The 19627-nt window shown below is 41.4% G+C and overlaps 1 protein-coding gene across 1 annotated transcript in view; it reads left to right on the plus strand.

Annotated features, from left to right (window-relative positions):
• Positions 1–19627, plus strand: part of LOC127659347 (potassium voltage-gated channel subfamily H member 7-like) — a 97734-nt gene that overhangs the window by 47970 nt on the left and 30137 nt on the right. The window contains exons 4-6 of the mRNA XM_052149126.1: positions 3733–4155; positions 8515–8726; positions 15509–15934. Coding sequence (XP_052005086.1) covers positions 3733–4155; positions 8515–8726; positions 15509–15934 — 1061 coding nt within the window. The remainder of the gene's footprint in view (positions 1–3732; positions 4156–8514; positions 8727–15508; positions 15935–19627) is intronic.

The raw sequence follows: 19627 nt of genomic DNA on the forward strand, positions 1-19627 counted from the left end.
TCTCATTTAAATGTTATGCTCTAAACAACTGTTATGTAACTATGGAAATCTTAAACACATGCCAGTGGAAAAAAGCACATGGACACAAACACGCATAGTAGATGTTTCACCTGTGTGGACCTCTGCCAGCTGTAATGATCCAGGTGCATTGCATGGGGCATCGGTCAGTAGCTCAGCTTTAGTATCATATGCAGTTGTCACAAACGCAAGAACACACTGACAGCAGATGGGTGACAGCATACGAAGGGTGTGCTGAGTGAGGCAGTCATCATATTTCCAGTGCTGGCTCACTATCAACCCTACCATTGTGACTGAACATCCACAACTGACCTCCACAGGAGTGTTTACATTCAGGCACATGGCCTCTGTACACCTGACGGAGCTGCCAACACATTAATGCTGCAGTTTTAAGTGATCACACCCGCCTCAGTTTAACAGATGCACCTCTATTAGTTGAATAAGGTATGCTTACATTTTGATAATATCACGCTTAAGAGTACTCAAACACACATTACTCCCAGTAGCTCTAATTGGAATAAAGCAAACATGTGTCAGAGTAATGGCGGCAGGGTAACAGTTGCTAAAACAGGATTGGTCAGAAGCGCTTTTAAGGCGGGGCTTCGCGAAGGGTCAGTTTGATGTTCCACTATATTTTCAGAGTTTTGAGAAGAACTGCAAATGCAGGAAATTAGTTTTGACTTTGTGCTGAAAACAAACGTGCTGCTGAAACATCTTAGCGCATTTACCCATTTATCAGGAAAAACAGCCAATAAAAACAGCAATAACGAACGACAAGAGTATTTATTGCTGCAGATATGCACCTGTAATGGTACCTAGCTGGTAGGTAACTGTGCTGTGTGTAAAACGTCACTCCCCTGGCCTCAAGAGGAACACTAGCGACTGACACTAGAGGCTGTAGCCTTTAGCCTCCTCGTTAGCATGCCTGCCTCCCTTACCAGAAATGCCAGTTCGAATCCCGCTCTCAGCAGGTCGAGCAGGACCGGTGACAGTGGTGCCGTGACCCGGATGGGATTGAGGTTTAGGGGGGTGAGTGTAATGGTACCCAGCTGGTAGGTAGCTGTGCAGTGTGTAAAACGTCCCTCCCCTGGTCTCAAGATGCACACTAGCGACTGACACTAGAGCCTGCCGCCTTTAGCCTCCTCGTTAGCACACGAATCCCGCTCGGAGCAGGTCGAGCAGGACAGGTTAACGGGATCAAAAACAGGAATTTTCTTACAAGAACGCATTTCAGCAATTCTGTAGTGTCCGTTATAAATGGGCACATGCTGTAATTGACCACAAAATTGATAAAGTGGATATTCTGATTTTCCTGAAAAAAGCTTGAAAATTGTGTGATAAGTACAAGTGGTGAAATCTGGACTGCTAATGTATTAATTTTATTACAATTATTATAATTGCTCTGTTTTATTATTATGTTTTTATACGTATTTGTATTTGCGCCACTTCAATAACATACAATACATCCACAGTTTGCGTGCATACACCCACAGATAGCGCAAACACTCCCACACACACCCACTTGCGCTGGCACGAAAATTCAATTTAGAATGAATGCTCTCACGAAATTTAGATAAGACATTGAACACGGTCCTGCATGTAGTACTGTGCTTTGTGCCGTCAGGAAATAGAGCTCTAAGTTGTTAATGTGCCTAAAAGCAGAAATAAAACAAGAATACAAAATCTGTCATGCATATTGGTTTTCGTACACTTAAAAATAATCAGTAATCTTATAGTTAATTAAAAAACAATATTGGTTGATCTGTACATTTAACTTGACACAGCACCCTAAAAAGTGAGAAATTCGAAAGGGTCCGACTAATCCATATGTACATAGACCGACAATTAAATATAATGCAGACTGAATAGAAGAACGCGCCCTTTGAGAACAGGATAGATTAACAAACTAATCATTCATTAATCGGCACGTCATGTAATGAATTTGATTACCTTTTTTTGTAGATATACATCCTTAAGTTTTTACTCCACTGAAATGAATTATAAATGTTGTCCCTGGTGTCGTTCGCTTATAGAAATCTGTTAGTATAATGCATGGATTTGCTGCCCATGTAAAGTATTCCAAATCATCACGCGTGATGTTTTATTTCGTTTGCTATGCTGCCTTACGTGCCGTTCACACCTAATACGTTTTCGTCCATCTGCACTGTTTTTCATTTGTTTTTGTTTTTGTATGTAAATATATGCTAGACAGACATATTTGGCCATTGCACCATATCTCACAGTTTTCTTTAAGTGAAATTAAAAAGAACTTGAACTTGTAGAAAATTTTCTCGAGACACCTGCGAATGGTTAAATTCCTTGCTCTACGTCTAGCAATTTTTGTGCAAGAATGCATGTGTAAACGGTCCCGAGCCAAGAGGCTGCAAAATATGATGCAGCTCTTTATACATGGCAGATCTGATGAGAAATGTCCTCTGTGTGCCGCTAAACTCAAGGGATTTTTAAAGTTAATGTTCTATCAAGTTTTAAATAGACAAAACCAACCTCCTACCCTAAACCTTTAACCTAAACCTAACCGATAGTGTCAGAAAACCAAATGTGGGATGAAAAACACAAGCACGTCATTTTGTGGAGATTCTATGACACTTTCGGTTCACGTGATGACTCGCATGCTCTTCAGGACTCGTACTCCGGTCCTTTACATCACAAGTGCAACGCTGCACAATTTAAATCGCACTCGAACAAGCTTGTAAATGTAGTTGTTTATGTAATGCATGTGTTAAAATGAGTCACACGCTATAGTAAATGTGTTTAGATGTCATAAGATAGCATTAAGTAAGGAACAGGGTGATAAGTAAGTGTTTATGAACTGATAATCTGCTGTTTTACTCTCGATTTGTGTGACAGTGAATAAAAGACATTGCTGTTGTAGTGTCTCTAGTGCTCAATCCTCCAAGAATCTGCTGAGAGACGTACAACAAGCCATGTAAAAATCATTTTGCAAATATGTAGATATACTAACATGATTCTGTGAGACCAGGTTGACAGCCCCTCACAAGGCAGGTAGCTATGTAGGTACAGTTGTAGACAGCCAGGAGGCTCACAAGATTTAAAACAGACCTTAATAATGACCTGCTAAATGGTCTTTTAGCTAATTAGGTGCAAGGTTTGCAAAGTTTTGCAAATTACTTGGGATGTAAGTTCATAACATAATACACTCAGTGACATCATAGCATTATTTAATTCTGGACATTCTTGAAGGACTACTCAAGAGTGAAAGTCCCGGTGCAGATGAATTAGCTGCTTCTTAAAATAGACCTTTTTAATGAGCACTAGTTGCACTTCAATTTACTCTTCAAAGCTGATGTACTGTAGAGGAAACATTGAATTCCACGGGAAGCAGCGGATTTGTTTGATGAAAACCCATGTAATAAGCTGCTAATTAAAAGCAGAACGTATACTGAGGCATGAATTCAAAGGCCATTGGGATCATTATAGGCCTGACTAAACAAATGAGCCATATGTTAGATCATTGCTCTGCGGGGGAAGTTGTATTGCTAAAATTAATGTTGACCATTAAGCTGCACTGTATAGGTGTATTGTTGCTAAATGCCCCAGTCTTCCCTGTTGAAAAGACCAGTTAAGACCAGCATGCTATTTACATGGTTCTTGCTAGTTTTAGGTTGTCAAAGGACACAAATTAAATCTCATGAAACGTCATCTTTTTTCTCTTCTTTTTCAAACTTCCTCCAGGGAAAGGAAGATTCTTGAGTTTTCATCTGCGAGCCTTGAAGCTCTTGAGTGCCAGCAAGCAGTCTCTCCCACAGGACGATCCAGACACGGTCATGGTGGACTCTCCCAGGGCCAGCGATGACTCTACAGCCATGATGCCCACCAAGGGCAGTTGCAGTCCAGAAGAGGCCAATGACACACGGGCGCTCATCAGCTCCAGTCATCCCTCGTCCCCGGTCAATGTGACGGTACCCTTGGATCAGTCATCACCCAAACACGCCTGGGACCGTCCCAGTCCTTCTCAAGCCCAGTCCACCACCTGCCTCACTCAGGCCATCTCCAGAGACATTGTGTGCAGCCGAAGACGAGCCTCTTCGGTCCATGACATCGAAGGGCTTAGTGCGAACTCCAAACGTCTGTTTATGGACAGGCACACAAGTGAAGGTGAGTGTTTCATTTATACGAGACCCTGAGATTAAGAAATTCCTGTAGCTGAACTGATAGCGCACAACATTAGTGATGGCAAGAAAATGGGTTTAGTTCAAAAGCATCTCAGGATGCACCTCATGAAGCTGCTTGAGAGAATGCATTAAATGTGCATTAGCGTCTCTTTACTCCTGCAGTTCAGACCATGGGCACAGTGTGAATGGTAACAATAAATTCTGTTGTAATGCTTAACTGTCTTTGGCTGCTTACCACATAAAGGTTGTGGGTTTTGAACACACATACTGCCAAAATGCATATCATGGAAAAAGCATCTGCCAAATGCATACATTTAACTGTACATTGGGTTCCAAACGACTTTAAGAATTTGGGATTTTTTTAAAGACTTGAAAACAACAACAAAGATTTTGAAACATTTTGAAACAAAGAAATGTTTCCTATTATGCAGATTGATCGTCTGAACTCTTTTGTACAGACGGTCAGCTTTTCTTGCTTCCAATAAATCACACAAGATGCTCTTTGGGACATTCTCAAATCATGCTGGAAAATATGATCATCAGGTTTTGTTCATGCAAGCTTCATTGTATGCTGTTATCAAACCAAAAGGGTGATATAAATTGGGTTGAGAACTGAAAACCGATTGTTATTCAACTCGGTTGTTTTGAACAAACAATGCAAAACACACATTGTGACAGGTCTAATGTGGTTCCCGAACAAATGACTCTTATGAGTTGGTTCTTACAGTGCGAAACATACAGTATGACCAGTGTGGTCCAATTCCTAAATGAAAGTTTCTTACGAATCTGTTTGTAAAGCAGTCAATGGAAAGGAGGAGGCGAGAACCGGCTTGACAATATAAATAATAATTTAATTATAAACTTAAAAGACAACAAACACACACATGACGGACATGTCCGTAAACTATCTCTCTCTGCCACACAATCCTCCGCAGTCAACGTTTATCCCTTGATTAGCCTGATAAGGGACCGGGTGTGTAAAATCATGACCCGGCCCCGCCCTCCGCCCTGCCACATTCCTCCCTCATTCTCTCAGGTTGGGGAGCCCCCAGCATGACGTACACCCCCCTTTCCCTATTATTTATATTGTCAATGATGTGCGTCTTCTCTCTCCTGCCCACTCCCGTCATGAGCCTGGCTGAGGAGGGGTGATGATGACGAGAGGGAGTGGCGGGTCGTTCCGCCACATTCTTCTTTATAAGTTAATGGAACCGAAAAGGAATCGTAATCGTTTAGTGAAATCAGAACCAGAACAGGAATCGTTAAATTCCAAACTTCAAGATTATCCATTTTCTGTCTGATTTTACCTCTCAACTGGCTATTGATGTCTTGATTATTATGCAGAACGTTCACTGCTATTATAAAGATCTGGACTGGACTCAGATGAGTTTAGATGGATTAGAATGGCTCAGATATGAGAAGAATGGCTATCTCCAATGAGACAGATGCTTCGACTCAAAGTCAGGACAGAAAATCAATGTTACATACAGGCTTCCATCAGCGGTTAACCAGTAGGCAATCCACACCACTTTCATCTTTTGAAGATATTTATTTAGAATCTTATCCCACTTCAAATTAAATCAACAAGCCACAAGAGGCCATAGCTACAAGTGTGATCAGAACAGCACACTAAAATATTCTTACTCTAGCTGCAGTATATAGTATGCATGAAATGCCAGCAAATTTATGCAATTTAATGCAATTTACAAGAGAGCAAAATACATGCATTTATTGTTGAATAATGCCTGATGTTTCACTTATTACTGCCATAATGCCAAGTAAACAATTACTTGGCAGTATGTAGTGTGTACTGCACAGTATTATACTTTGTGTATAACTACATTGTGGTGCTATAAAATGCCTGTGTTTGTTTAGACCCACCCCAACAACATTACTCAACCAATAGCGTGAGATTGGGGTGGGACTATCTGACGGTTCGAACAACAGCAGATGAGGGGCGTATTCGGAAAGCTGTATATTTTTGCAATTCACTTCAGTGGTGCTAGTTTCCGTGTAAATGACAAACATCCCTTTAAATCACTTTATTACACTGCTCTCTGGAATGCTTGATTCTGATTGGTCTATAATGCCATCCAGCAGTCTGATATTCCTGAATAATGACCACACACCGGGGATAAAGTGATATTTCACCTATTATCTGGGTTCTGCGAGTCATCCTCCTCGTATTTCTCGTGTTGGGGAATTCTTGTATTTCTCTGCTGTCTCTACATGAGCAAATAAAGTATTATAAATTATTTATTTGCCGAATAGTATGGCAAAAAGTGGGACAAATGATCCATCAGATGACCATTTTCTCAAGATAAACACCAACTGATGCAAAGGAGGTGGTATTCAGCCATTTCTGGAGACTCATAATAATGTAATTTAACTCAAATCATTATTTCATGTCCATGTAACTATTTATTTGATAAGTAGGTATATAAAAACAGGACAATCCACAGTCAGCCGGTCATTATCGCAAAAAACTAAAAAACCTGTGCTTCACATTGGGGTCCTGACCATATGCAACACATGGCCTTGAGTGGATTATTGCTGTTATAAAAGGTGACAACATGCTATTTTATACCAGACACCATTGTTCAATAAATGGCTAGTAAGTTTCAACAATTCTTCCACTAATTCTTATTATTGATGAATGCTTACAAAACTGCATAATTTTGCTTTAAGCATGAATGATTTGTCAGAGTGGTCCATGACAAGCTTGAAATGAGTAAGTACTATCTGAGTGACTATTTGCACCCCCAAAGTCTAGTGGGTCTAGGGGTGTAAAGATGGTGTGTGAATGTGGTGTTATCCTGGCAACTGCGGTTCAAATCCGCCTTTTTTCACACTCTTTTTCCCATCCGATTTCCTGTTTCCACTCTTAATATTTCCTAATACTACTTAAAATAATAAATAAAAAATGTATATAAATGTTGATTTCATCGCAGTGATTTGCTCACGGTGAATGTCGATAAGGGTTTGATCCAGAGGCGGTGTCTGTCGATCGCACTCCTTCCCGCCTGAAACCATGGTTACTGTAGTAAAACCAAGGATATTTTTTCTAAGGTATGGTTAAGGTTAGGTTTTGGGGTTAATGTAGTGTGTCTGTGGACTCTAAATAAACACAATAAATACAGTATATGGGCATCACTGCAGTGTGCTCAAAGTCCTCGTGGTGGCGTAGTGACTCGCCTCAATCCGGGTGGCGGAGGACGAATCTCAGTTGCCGCCGTGCCTGAGACCGTCAATCCATGCATCTCATCACATGACTTGTTGAGCGTGTTACCGTGGAGACGTAGCGCGTGTGGAGGCTCACGCTATTCTCCACGGCATCCACGCACAGCTCACCACACGCCCCACCGAGAGCGAGAAACACATTATAGCGACCATGAGGAGGTTACCCCATGTGACTCTACCCTCCCTAGCAACCGGGCCAATTTGGTTGCTTAGGAGACCTGGCTGGAGTCACTCAGCACGTGCTGGATTCAAACTCGCGACTCCAGGGTTGGTATTCAGCGTCAATACTCGCTGAGCTACCCAGGCCCCGATAAGTTGTACTGTAATATTGAATATACACTCACCTAGAACTTTATTAGGAACAGTATGGTCCTAAAAATAGTTCACAATATGGTCTTCTGTTGTCGTAGCCCATTCGCCTCAAGGTTCGATGTGTTTGCATTCTTAGATGCTATTCTGCACACTACAAATGTACAGAGTGGTTATCTGAGTTACTGTAGTCTTTCTGTCAGCTCAAACCTGTCTGGCCATTCTCCATTGACCTTTTTCATCAACAATGTGTTTCTGTCCACAGAACTGCCGCTGACTGTATGTTTTTTGTTTTTGGCACCATTCTGAGTAAACTCTAGAGACTATAGTGTCTGTTGTGCATGAAAATCCAAGGAGATCAGCAGTTATACCAGTCAAACCAGCCTGTCTGGCACCAACAATCATGCCACCAATTTTCCCTATTGTGATGGTTGATGTGAACATTAACTGAAGCTCCTGACCCATATTTGCATGATTTTATGCGGTGCATTGCTGCCACATGATTGGCTGATTAGATAATCAAATGAATAAGTAGGTGTACAGGTGTTCCTAATAAAGTTCTAGGTGAGTGTAACTTTACACTTTCAACTTTACAATGATAGCGAAACAAATTGTACAGCATAAAATATTCACTATGTTGCTTAAGTTTATATCGCCACCAAAATCATCACGAAAATATAGTAAAAATTCAATATGTCGCCCAGCCCTAGCCAAGGTGAAAAACTTTGTTTTTTATTTTATTTGTTGTAACATATTCACAGCCTTATTTAAAATAAAATGTTTTTACCTTCAGGACCGTTCAACCATCTGAAGTCCAGTCTGCTGGGATCAACGTCAGACTCCAATCTAAACAAATACAGCACCATCAACAAGATACCTCTCATCGCACTCAACTTCTCTGAAGCCAACGATAAGAAAGCGTCTTCCCCCCCATCCTCAGAGAAAACCATCATCGCACCAAAGGTCAAAGATAGGACACATAATGTCACAGAAAAGGTCACACAGGTAAGACTGCAAGGTTTAATGAACAGTAATAACTTGATCAACCTCTGAAACAACATTCCTTATCGAATGACCTCACAAATCCCTCTTATTTTTCAAATTCCCTTCCTTCCAACCACCTGACTCCAAAAGGCTCCAAAAATTGCTCCTTCTCTTGTTGAATATCCTGTTAGACTTGGAAATGCAGTATGTCGGACTGTACGGGCCTCCGTTTATGTTTTTCAATCATTTTTCACAAGTGTATCTAATTGAAAAATTGCATGTGTCAAGCGCTTGCATGATTTAAAACAAGCAGTATCTAATTCTCCTGCATAATTTAACTATAATTCTACTTCGTAGCCAACATTACGTGACAAATGCAGCTAACAGACATGTGTATGCAAATAAATGCTAATGAGGATACTACTAAACGATGAGTGCGAGAATATTGGGCAAACACCACTAATTACTATGTTACGTGCTCACTAACACACTCAAATCTGTTGCCTTATCTCACCCATATTTAGAATATTTCTCTGTCAGTGACTCTAAAAGGCGTCAAAAAACCATCCAAGCACGAAGATGGATTCTCAAGAACCTTGGGGAAATTTATCCTGAAATATGACTCATTCTGTAGCACTACGGTTGGCTCTGTGTGTGAGACCAAATGTAAACTAAACTTTCTCTTTCAGTCCTTGGAAGATAGACTTGTTCGCTCACACTGTGTACTGTGTGTCAGTGTTGGGGAAGCTACTCTGAAACTGTTGTGTTACTCATTATTTAAAGTAGTTCAACTACGGTCAATCTACCCTAAAGATCTGTGTAAAGCAGTCAATGGAAAGGAGGAGGCGAGAACCGGCTTGTCAATATAAATAATGGTTTAATATAAAACTCATACAAAAGACAAACACACACATGACGGACATCTCTCTCTCCTGCCGATCCTCTGCAGTCGACCTTTATCCCTCTCGAAGGCTTGATTAGCCTAATACGGGACCGGGTGTGTAGGATCACGACCCGGCCCCGCCCTCCGCCCTGCCACATTCCTCCCTCGTTCTCTCAGGCTGGGGAGCCCCCAGCATGACGTACAACCCCCCTCTTTCCCTGGGGGAGGGCGTGCCCTAAGCCTCATCTGCCGGCAGGTCATCCCCTTCTACCTGGACGAGGGAGGGGACAAGGGGAGGGAAACATAAATAATTAAACTGGGGGGGTACTTCCTGTAACAGTGTAGTACCCCCCAAAAAAACACTGTAAAATTTTAAAGAGAGGGAGAAGGCCAACGCAGAGCGGCAGTGAGAGAGAGAGAGGAGAGAGAGATGAAAAAAAAAACCACTTACTCGCCAGTTCTCCGATACGCCGCAGCTTGTTCCTCGGCCACTCCTCCACCCTCTATCGGACAACAGCCGCGCCTCTCCGGGTGGATCAGAGGCAGACCTCCAGCCCCTGGCGGACGGAACACCCCGCCGCGTTCTCGGGGAACAGAAGGGGTCTCCCCCGCCCCTGGCAGCGGTTCTCCCGCTCCAGGCGGTCGGCGGTCCCAAACCATGGCGCGTTTCAGCGGCCGGTAGGCGACTCCCGTGCCCCTGGCAGCGGCCCTGACCGTTACAGGTGGTCGGTTAGGAGCCCCTTCTCCCCTCGCGGTCGGCGGCCATCGTCCTCTTCCAGGCGGCTGGGCTCCTCGTCCCCCGGCAGATGGCCGCAGCTGCTCCGTTGGGGTGGACAGTTGTGGCAAGAACTCTACTACGGGGTATCCCTCCTCCTTCCTGGGTTTCGGCACCAGTGTAAAGCAGTCAATGGAAAGGAGGAGGCGAGAACCGGCTTGTCAATATAAATAATGGTTTAATATAAAACTCATACAAAAGACAAGCACACACACATGACGGACATGTCCATAAACGATCTCTCTCTCCCGCACGATCCTCTGCAGTCGACCTTTATCCCTCTCGGAGGCTTAATTAGCCTAATACGGGACCGGGTGTGTAGGATCACGACCCAGCCCCGCCCTCCACCCTGCCACAATCTGTTAATCTTCTGGGTTCAATACCAGTTGACCACATAATGTAATATATGGAATAATGTTGATTACCACAAAGAATAATTTTAATTCGTCCATCATTTATTTGAAAAGCTATAAGGTAAGGCACTTAAATGGCACTTAAATAAGGAAAGGCACTTAAATGGAAGTGAATGGGGCCAGTCCATAAACATTAAAGCACTCGCTGTTTCAGAACTATAGCCACAATATGCAAACTTTATACAGTATGTGTTAATGTGATTTCAGTGTGTTCACTTACCTTATCTGTGTCAATTTATATCCAATATAACAACTTTATTGTCATGGCGGCGTGGCGCCATTAAACCCCATAAACAGTGTGTATTTTTACTGTTTATGGACTGGCCCCATTAACTTCCATTGTAAGGGCCCTACTAAAACTTGTCAGCAGATGTTTTTGAACATTGTGTCGAGTTTTGCTGTTTTTTATAGAATCTTGCAGATGAGCACCACATTTTTAGACAGCATGTCAGGTTGAAAAGCATGTCACCTTTTAAAAATCAAGGCACATGCTTTCTGTTGCACTGCATCTAGCTTTTTTTGTGCAACAACATGTTAGAACAAGAACACAGTCTCAATGGCCCCTAAGGTGGGCAGCTTGTCTCCTAACCTGGCAATGCTGGTTTTAATAGAGTTGTGGACTGTCCAGTTAAACACCAGCTTGGCGAGACTGGGAGACCAACTAGAACCAGCTAAGACCATCAAACCACCTTTGCACTGGTTTAGTCTCCATCACTACCCGTGACCCTGCACAGGACAAGTGGCTTGGATGGATAGATGGATGGATGGATGCCATAATGTCTTTCTCGCTCTCAGTGGGGTGCGTGGTGAGTTGAGCGTGGATGTAGCGGAGAATAGCGTGAACGCTCCACATGTGCTATGTCTCCGCAGTAATGCTCTCAACAAGCCACATGATAAGATCCAAGGATTGACGGTCTCAGACGCGGAAGCAACTGAGATTCATCCTCCACCACCCGGATTGAGGCGAGTCACTACGCCACCATGAGGACTTAGAGCATTCCAAATTGGGGAGAAAAGGGGGGAATCTGATGCTACTCAGTGGGTTTGCAAAATAGGGACGTTACAGTCAATGTGAAACACCCTTTGCAAGCTATTTGACTTGTGTGTTGTGTGTTTATTGGCTTTTTACAATGGCTTCAATTGAGGCTCATTCACTCAGAATTCAGTCATAAATATATTTTATTAATTAGATTAAGGCTTCGGGCATTTTGTTATCTGAATAACAACATTTTATATTAAGCCTTGATAACTTACAGTATTAAATAACCTGAGTTGCATGACAACTATGCTTCATTTTTCAAGCAGTTCTAGAAAAGATGAGTTTTCAACAGTGTCTCTAAAGACATACGTGTATGACAATTTATGTCATTTATGCTCTGAAATGATACGGTTATGAAATGTGAAAGAACTCAGTTGTCGGCTTCTGTGAAATATTGCATCAACTGTATTGAAATAAATCATAACTGCTGGGAAATATGTGAGACAGTGAAACTGTCACATATTACAATAATAAACCTGTGGATATGTGACTGACAGGTGTCAAGTAAACCAATAAACAGTTATTATGAGAGATTACATTTTAATAATATAAGTACCAAAATGGTTAAGACAGATACTTAAAATCAAACATTTAAATGTATTAATATTTCCATAAACTACATTTGCCCAGCAATGATCGCAATGAATTTAATTTTGGATGTTTTATGCTCTTGGCAGTCAACAATTCAACACACAAAACAAATTGTGGTTGCATATATCTTTATACTCTCTGCAAGTGAACCTGTATTTAATGAATTATGGTGATTTAGATTTTAAGCTTGTAATGTCTAGGTCAGTGTTTCCCAGCCTTTTTTCTGCCACGGCACTTTTTACGACTAAAAAATTCTACGGCACACCTCTATCCCACATCGGCTAACCATCGTCAATATTTTTCCTTTTCAAGAACTTGTCCATGTTTTCTGTCCATCTTAGTAGCGTGTTTACTTGTAATGTTTGAAATTCGGCTATGCAAATAAAACTAAAATAAACTAGTCACATAGGTCGTCTACGCTGTGTGAGGTCACAGGTGGCAAGAGTGTTAACTGGGTAGTGAAAAAACAACTAATTTGCAGATTATTTCCTGAAAGGCCACAACAAATTACAGGGATGCAAACTCATTAGGGGCGAAAAAGGAAGACAATCACTGGTCCACGAAATTTTTTTGGGGGGATATTTTTTTTTAAAGAATAAGCTAAAAGCACCAATTCCAGCTATTTTAGTGATTCATGTTTATTCAAGTTTACAATTGTGCAGAATTAGCTGCAAAATAAAGAGTATTTTGGTGAGGCTTCTGTTACATACATTTTAGTTCGGGTTATGTTCGGTGACCCCTTCTGGAAATGTCACTGGGTGGCGACAAATGAGCATCTTATGTGCCATGAGTGAGTCAGTGAATCATTTTGAGTCATTCATGACCGAAATCTACAGAGAGACTTTATAGTGTTTAAGAATTAAAAGAACAAAGCAGATCTATCGTCTTCCTTCAGTCCGAGTATGATTAGTGTCGTCGCTCCGTTCAATGCCTGCGTCAAGTGCTGCATCGCCCTCCAGATGACAAGAGTTGCAGAAAGCGTCACTGAGGGACAATTTTACCAGTTTGCCATGTAAAAAAGCAGGAGGTGTTCACATTGAAAACGTGTTTGGAAGAGAGAAAAAAGGCTTGCAGTTGCTTTAATAGCAGAAAGTAATAAAAGGGCTTGTTCATATTTAAAGCGTTTTCTTGGTGAATTTAAATTAGTTCAATAACTGGGGTCTATGATATTCGTAAACGATAAGGTAATATTTAATTAAAAGAAATTATGAGACATTCAATGTCTCTTCACAAATTTGGACAGTTTTTAAATATTTCTTGTTGCTTAGTATCTCAAAGACATTATTGGTGAAGCAGAAACTTGTGTATGAAAAACCCTTCACTTCAGAGACTTCAATGTATTCTGCAGAGCTGACACGAGTCATGTGATGACCCTTTACACGTATAAATATCACTCGCTTCATAGACTTCAATGTATTCTGCAGAGCTGACACGAGTCATGTGATGACCCTTTACACGTATAAATATCACTCACTTCATAGACTTCAATGTATTCTGAAGTGTTGACACGAGTCATGTGATGACCCTTTACTCATATAAATATCACTCACTTCATAGACTTCAATGTATTCTGAAGTGTTGACACGAGTCATGTGATGACCCTTTACTCATATAAATATCACTCACTTCATAGACTTCAATGTATTCTGAAGTGTTGACACGAGTCATGTGATGACCCTTTACTCATATAAATATCACTCACTTCATAGACTTCAATGTATTCTGAAGTGTTGACACGAGTCATGTGATGACCCTTTACTCATATAAATATCACTCACTTCATAGACTTCAATGTATTCTGCAGCACTGACACGAGTCATGTGATGACCCTTTACTCGTATAAATATCACTCACTTCATAGACTTCAATGTATTCTGAAGTGTTGACACGAGTCATGTGATGACCCTTTACTCATATAAATATCACTCACTTCATAGACTTCAATGTATTCTGAAGTGTTGACACGAGTCATGTGATGACCCTTTACTCGTATAAATATCACTCACTTCATAGACTTCAAAGTATTCTGCAGCCATTAAGTGAGTCATGTGATGACCCTTTACACCTATAAATATCACCCACTTCATAGACTTCAATGTATTCTGCAGCCATTAAGTGAGTCATGTGATGACCCTTTACACCTATAAATATCACTCACTTCATAGACTTCAATGTATTCTGCAGCCATTAAGTGAGTCATGTGATGACCCTTTACACCTATAAATATCACTCACTTCATAGACTTCAATGTATTCTGCAGCACTGACAAGATTCTGGCATAAATCAAACACAGAATTCCACAAAAAGAACACCTACGGTCGAGCATGATGGTGGTACTGTGATGGTGTGGAGATGCTTTACTGCTTCAGGGTGACTTGCAATAATTGAGGGAAACTTTAATTCGGCTGTCTGCCAGAATATCCTAAAGGAGACCGTCCGGTCATCAGTCTGTTAGTTCAAGCTCAACTGGATTATGCAGCACGACAATGATCCAAAGTCCACCTCTGAATGGCCCAAAAGAAGCTAAATTAAAGTTTTGGAGTGGCCTAGTCAAAGTCCAGACTTGAACCCGATTGAGATGCTGTGGCAGGACCATAAATGGGCAGTTCATGCTCGAAAATCCTCCAATGTGGCTGAACTAAAGCAGTTCTGAAAAGAAGAGTGGGTCAAATGTCCACCACAGTGTTGTGAAAGACTAATCTCCAGTTATTGGTTGCACTCGTTGCTGCTAAAGGTGGCACAACCAGCTATTAAGTTTAAAGGGACAGTTAGTTTTTCACATGGGTGAAATAGGGTTGGATAAAGTTTTTGCTTCAATAAAAATATATATATTTGAAAACTGTATTTTATGTTTACTCAGGTTGTATGTTAGATTTTGTTAGAATTTTTTAAACAATTTAGTACGAGATATACATAAAAACAGAAGAAATCAGGATGGGGCAAATACTTTTTCACAGAATTGTAAATTGACGTACAATTGAAATGCATTAATCTTCACAATAGAAAAATTTTACTCTCTCTCTCTCTCTCTCTCTCTCTCTCTCTTTTTTGTTTTTTTTTGTGATGCAATAACCACGTTTTTGTCTGCCTTTTCTATTCCAGGTGCTGTCGCTGGGTGCAGATGTATTACCAGAGTACAAGCTCCAAACTCCACGTATGGACAAGTTCACTATTCTCCACTACAGCCCTTTTAAAGCAGTCTGGGACTGGCTTATTCTGCTGCTGGTCATCTATACGGCCATTTTAACCCCTTATTCTGCTGCCTTTCTGCTCAATGACAGCGAGGAACAGAAACGACGCAAGTGTGGATACTCTTGCAGCCCTCTTAACGTTGTTGATTTAATAGTAGACATCATGTTCATCATTGACATCCTCATAAATTTTCGCACAACATATGTTAACTTGAACGAGGAGGTGGTGAGCCATCCAGGGAAGATTGCCATACATTATTTCAAAGGATGGTTCCTTATAGACATGGTGGCAGCGATACCCTTTGACCTGCTCATATTTGGATCGGGATCAGATGAAGTAAGTGACACAGTAACTTAATCTGGTTACGTTCACACTTGGCTGACAGTCTAAACTAGGGGTCTTCAAAAATAATGACCTGAGGTCACTAGCCAGGTGCTGTTTGCCATTAAGGGCAGGGCACATTAGGATGCAAATTTTGGTGTGGCACTTGTACGTGGTGGTGTAGTGGTCTAAGCACATAACTGGCAATCTGGTAATCAGAAGGACACTGGTTTGAACCCCACAGCCACCACCATTGTGTCCTTGAGCAAGACACTTAACTCCAGGTTGCTCCGGGGGGATTGTCCCTGTAATAAGTGCACTGTAAGTCGCTTTGGATAAAAGCGTCAGCCAAATGCATAAATGTAAATGTACGTTTAGGGGGGATAATGTTGATCGTTTCACCATAAGTCTGGGGGAAGGAGTGCCCCGTGATCATTTAATTGTCAGTGGACGTATTTTAAAGATTCAACACATGCAGGTGTTTTTACAACCATGAATTTGAACTACAGTATATTCTTGTTTTAGATCTGTAATAAGCCGTGTTGGAGTCCACATTTCCGTTTACACAGAACGTGTTGGAAAATTTCGACGCAGCACATGAATGAATGGCTCATGCAGGTGACATTTTTCACCCAATTTGGAATGCCCAATTCCCAATGCGCTTTTAAGTCCTTGTGGTCACATAGTAACTGGCCTCATTCCGGGGGGTGGAGGACGAATCCAAGCTGCCTCCACATCTGAGACCATCAACCTGCAATCCGCATCTTATCACATGGCTTGTTGAGCGTGTTGCCACGGAGACATAGTGCATGGACGCTTCACGCCATCCACGCACAACTCACCAAGCACCCCACCGAGAATGAACCACATTATAGCGACCACGAGGAGGTTACCCCATGTGACTCTACCCTCCCTAGCAACTGGCCCAATTTGGTTGCTTAGGAGACCTGGCTGGAGTCACAGTGTCTTTACAACTGAGCTATCCAGTCCCCATGCTGATGGCATGAGATGCCGAAAAATCAGTGAGATGGGTCGCAACGCCGGCAACGGACATCAAAGACTTTCGTCTAGCTCATGTTTACATCAAAAAGCAATTCCAAAACAGCACAGACTGGCATCTAAACGTGACCTGTGTAAATGGCCCCTAGAAATCAATGTTTAAAGATGCGTTGAAAAGACTTGCTGCCCCTGAAAATGAAAAGATGAAAAAATAAAAGTGAAGCTTGTGCTGAAAATCAACCCAAAGCTAATGGTAAATTAAAAATGGATAGATTTAATTATAACTGTTATAACTGTAGGCTGGAGGTTTGAGACATTTACATTTATGCATTTGGCAGATGCTTTTATCCAAAGCGACTTACAGTGCACTTATTACAGGGACAATCCCCCCGGAGCAACCTGGAGTTAAGTGCACTGCTCAAGGACACAATGGTGGTGGCTGTGGGGATCGAACCAGTGACCTTCTGATTAACAGTTATGTGCTTTAGCCCACTACGCCACCACCACCTCAGACCACTGGTCTAAACAATTTGTTTGTTTATCCATATATTTATTTGTTTGTTTACACTATGTGTCCATTATGTAGATCAGAGCTAGGGCTTTTAAAGGCCAGAAAGCTCCTAGAGCTGGTGGGAGGCTGATTCTTACAACTGGAGCATAACTATTTCAGCAAGTCAGGGATTACTGTATCAGAATGTACTGTATGTTTTGTTTTTCTCAATGGCCTTCATTACTGAATGCATCTATTTGGATTAGTAACATACCAAATAGGATGAGAAAGAGGGGTGAGAAAACAGAAAACTGATGTTTGAACAGCTTACAGGCAGCGAGTGAATCATTGCCAAGCCGCTCGGGTTGTTTATGAGGGCATGTCCCATCAGTGGCCTATCGTGAGCTGTTGGCACATCAGAGCATATGGTTTCACAGCTTTGTGGCCTGTACCAACAACAGCAACTGTGTCCAAGCCATAGACAACCCGCAAGACCTGCACTGGCTTTTAAAATATTAAAGAATGGAATTACAGATTAAGACCAACTGGAAATGTTATTATTTGATGGCATATGAGGTATTTTTAGACTTTGGACAAGCTCTTTTATGTTTTGTTAAGTTTATTGATTTTGTCCTTCCTGGCAGTTCCATACTCGTACTGCTTTGCTGGAAAGTGAAACAACTAAAAGATCAACTAAATGGACCGTTTGAACTAATTCTCAAAATCGAATTGAACTTAACATATCTGAGGCCAGAAACGTACTTAATGCAAGTACAAAAACCAAAATGTGAATTCTTGGCCAATGCATTGCAAGTCCACGGACCTGTTGAACACACTTGAAGGAATAATTCACCCAAAATGAAGCATTGGTCTTCATATGTCTCAATATTGGTGAACTATCCTTTTAACAAACGCACTGGCGGAAACAAAACTACAAAAAAGTTTTAAAAATCAGAGCACAATGGGGGTGATAGATTTGTTTGTGCCATTGAACTGGATGTCTGGCTATGTTTAGTATTCAGGTATCCAGCTATAGACAAATCTCTTCAATCAATGTTGACAATGCAATGCATACTCGGACTGATTTCAGAATGCAACATGCACAAAATAGGGCTTGCGTAGCAAAAACATTTGCATTCACGTGAACTGCGAAAAAGGGTCTAACAGCATTTTTGTCTACTTTGTTTCTAAATCAGAGATGCTATTGAAACTTGTCTTTGCAATCTTACTCTCGCTAGTTGCAAGACAAGGAAGGATTGTGAAAACTGTAATGACATGGTCTTCAAAAATTCAATGATCTAAAAATAAAAAGCTCATTAAGATCATTATGATTTGGCAGAGCTTCATATCGCCAGCAAAAACTTTAATGTATCGATAAACTCTATTTGCAACCTTCTCCTTTCTCTACTCTTGACAAATGTCGCTTCAAATCCTTGGTGCTGTTAAAGGGTTATTGGCTCCATTGCCTTTATTTTTCACCCAGAGCAATGTAATGGACCCCACAAAGGGTGGTGCTTCCGAGCCCTGTCCTTTGGCAATCTGACTGGTGTCTTACAGAACAATGATCAAGGCGCTCAGAATGAAGACTGAAACTTCTGTATATTGTCATATTCGATGTGAGTGGCCTTAATTCCTTCTGCTTAATGCTAACATCATTGCAGAGTGCAGTAGAACTAAAGTGATAATAAATGTAGGCATCCAATGTGAACCGGCCCATCTAAGAGCTGGGTAGAGGTCTGCACGGGCCTTAAAATGAAACCCGAACCTGACCCATGCACGAGACTGTGTGACCGCCTGAACGGCACAGTCAGATTTTAAGCCCGAAACCTGACCCGAACACGAAATCGTTCACTTTCTTTAGAATTTCTCCTCTAAGCAAGTATTTTTGCAATTGGATATATGTAAGCATAGTAGGCAACATTTGTAACAGTACTGTAACAGTAAACATACACTGTTTTAACAAGAAATGGTGGCCCCTAAATTAATTTAGCTTTTTGTTTTTGTGTGCAAGAACGCGTTTGGGCTAAACGACCCTTTAGAGTTAATTAGTGTGATTCAGTTCTGTGAGTTAGTTCAACTGCGCCACAATATTTATAGACATCTGTTCAGGTCAAAAGAAGAACGTCAACTTTAAAAAGGGCATCACGCGACACTTGCGTTACTGTATATGCATTACGCTGCATCTAGCTTATTTAAGCACAAGAATGTGCTGAACGTCT

This window comes from Xyrauchen texanus, chromosome 18 (genome assembly GCF_025860055.1).
Source record: "Xyrauchen texanus isolate HMW12.3.18 chromosome 18, RBS_HiC_50CHRs, whole genome shotgun sequence".
In the NCBI taxonomy this organism is placed as follows: domain Eukaryota; kingdom Metazoa; phylum Chordata; class Actinopteri; order Cypriniformes; family Catostomidae; genus Xyrauchen; species Xyrauchen texanus.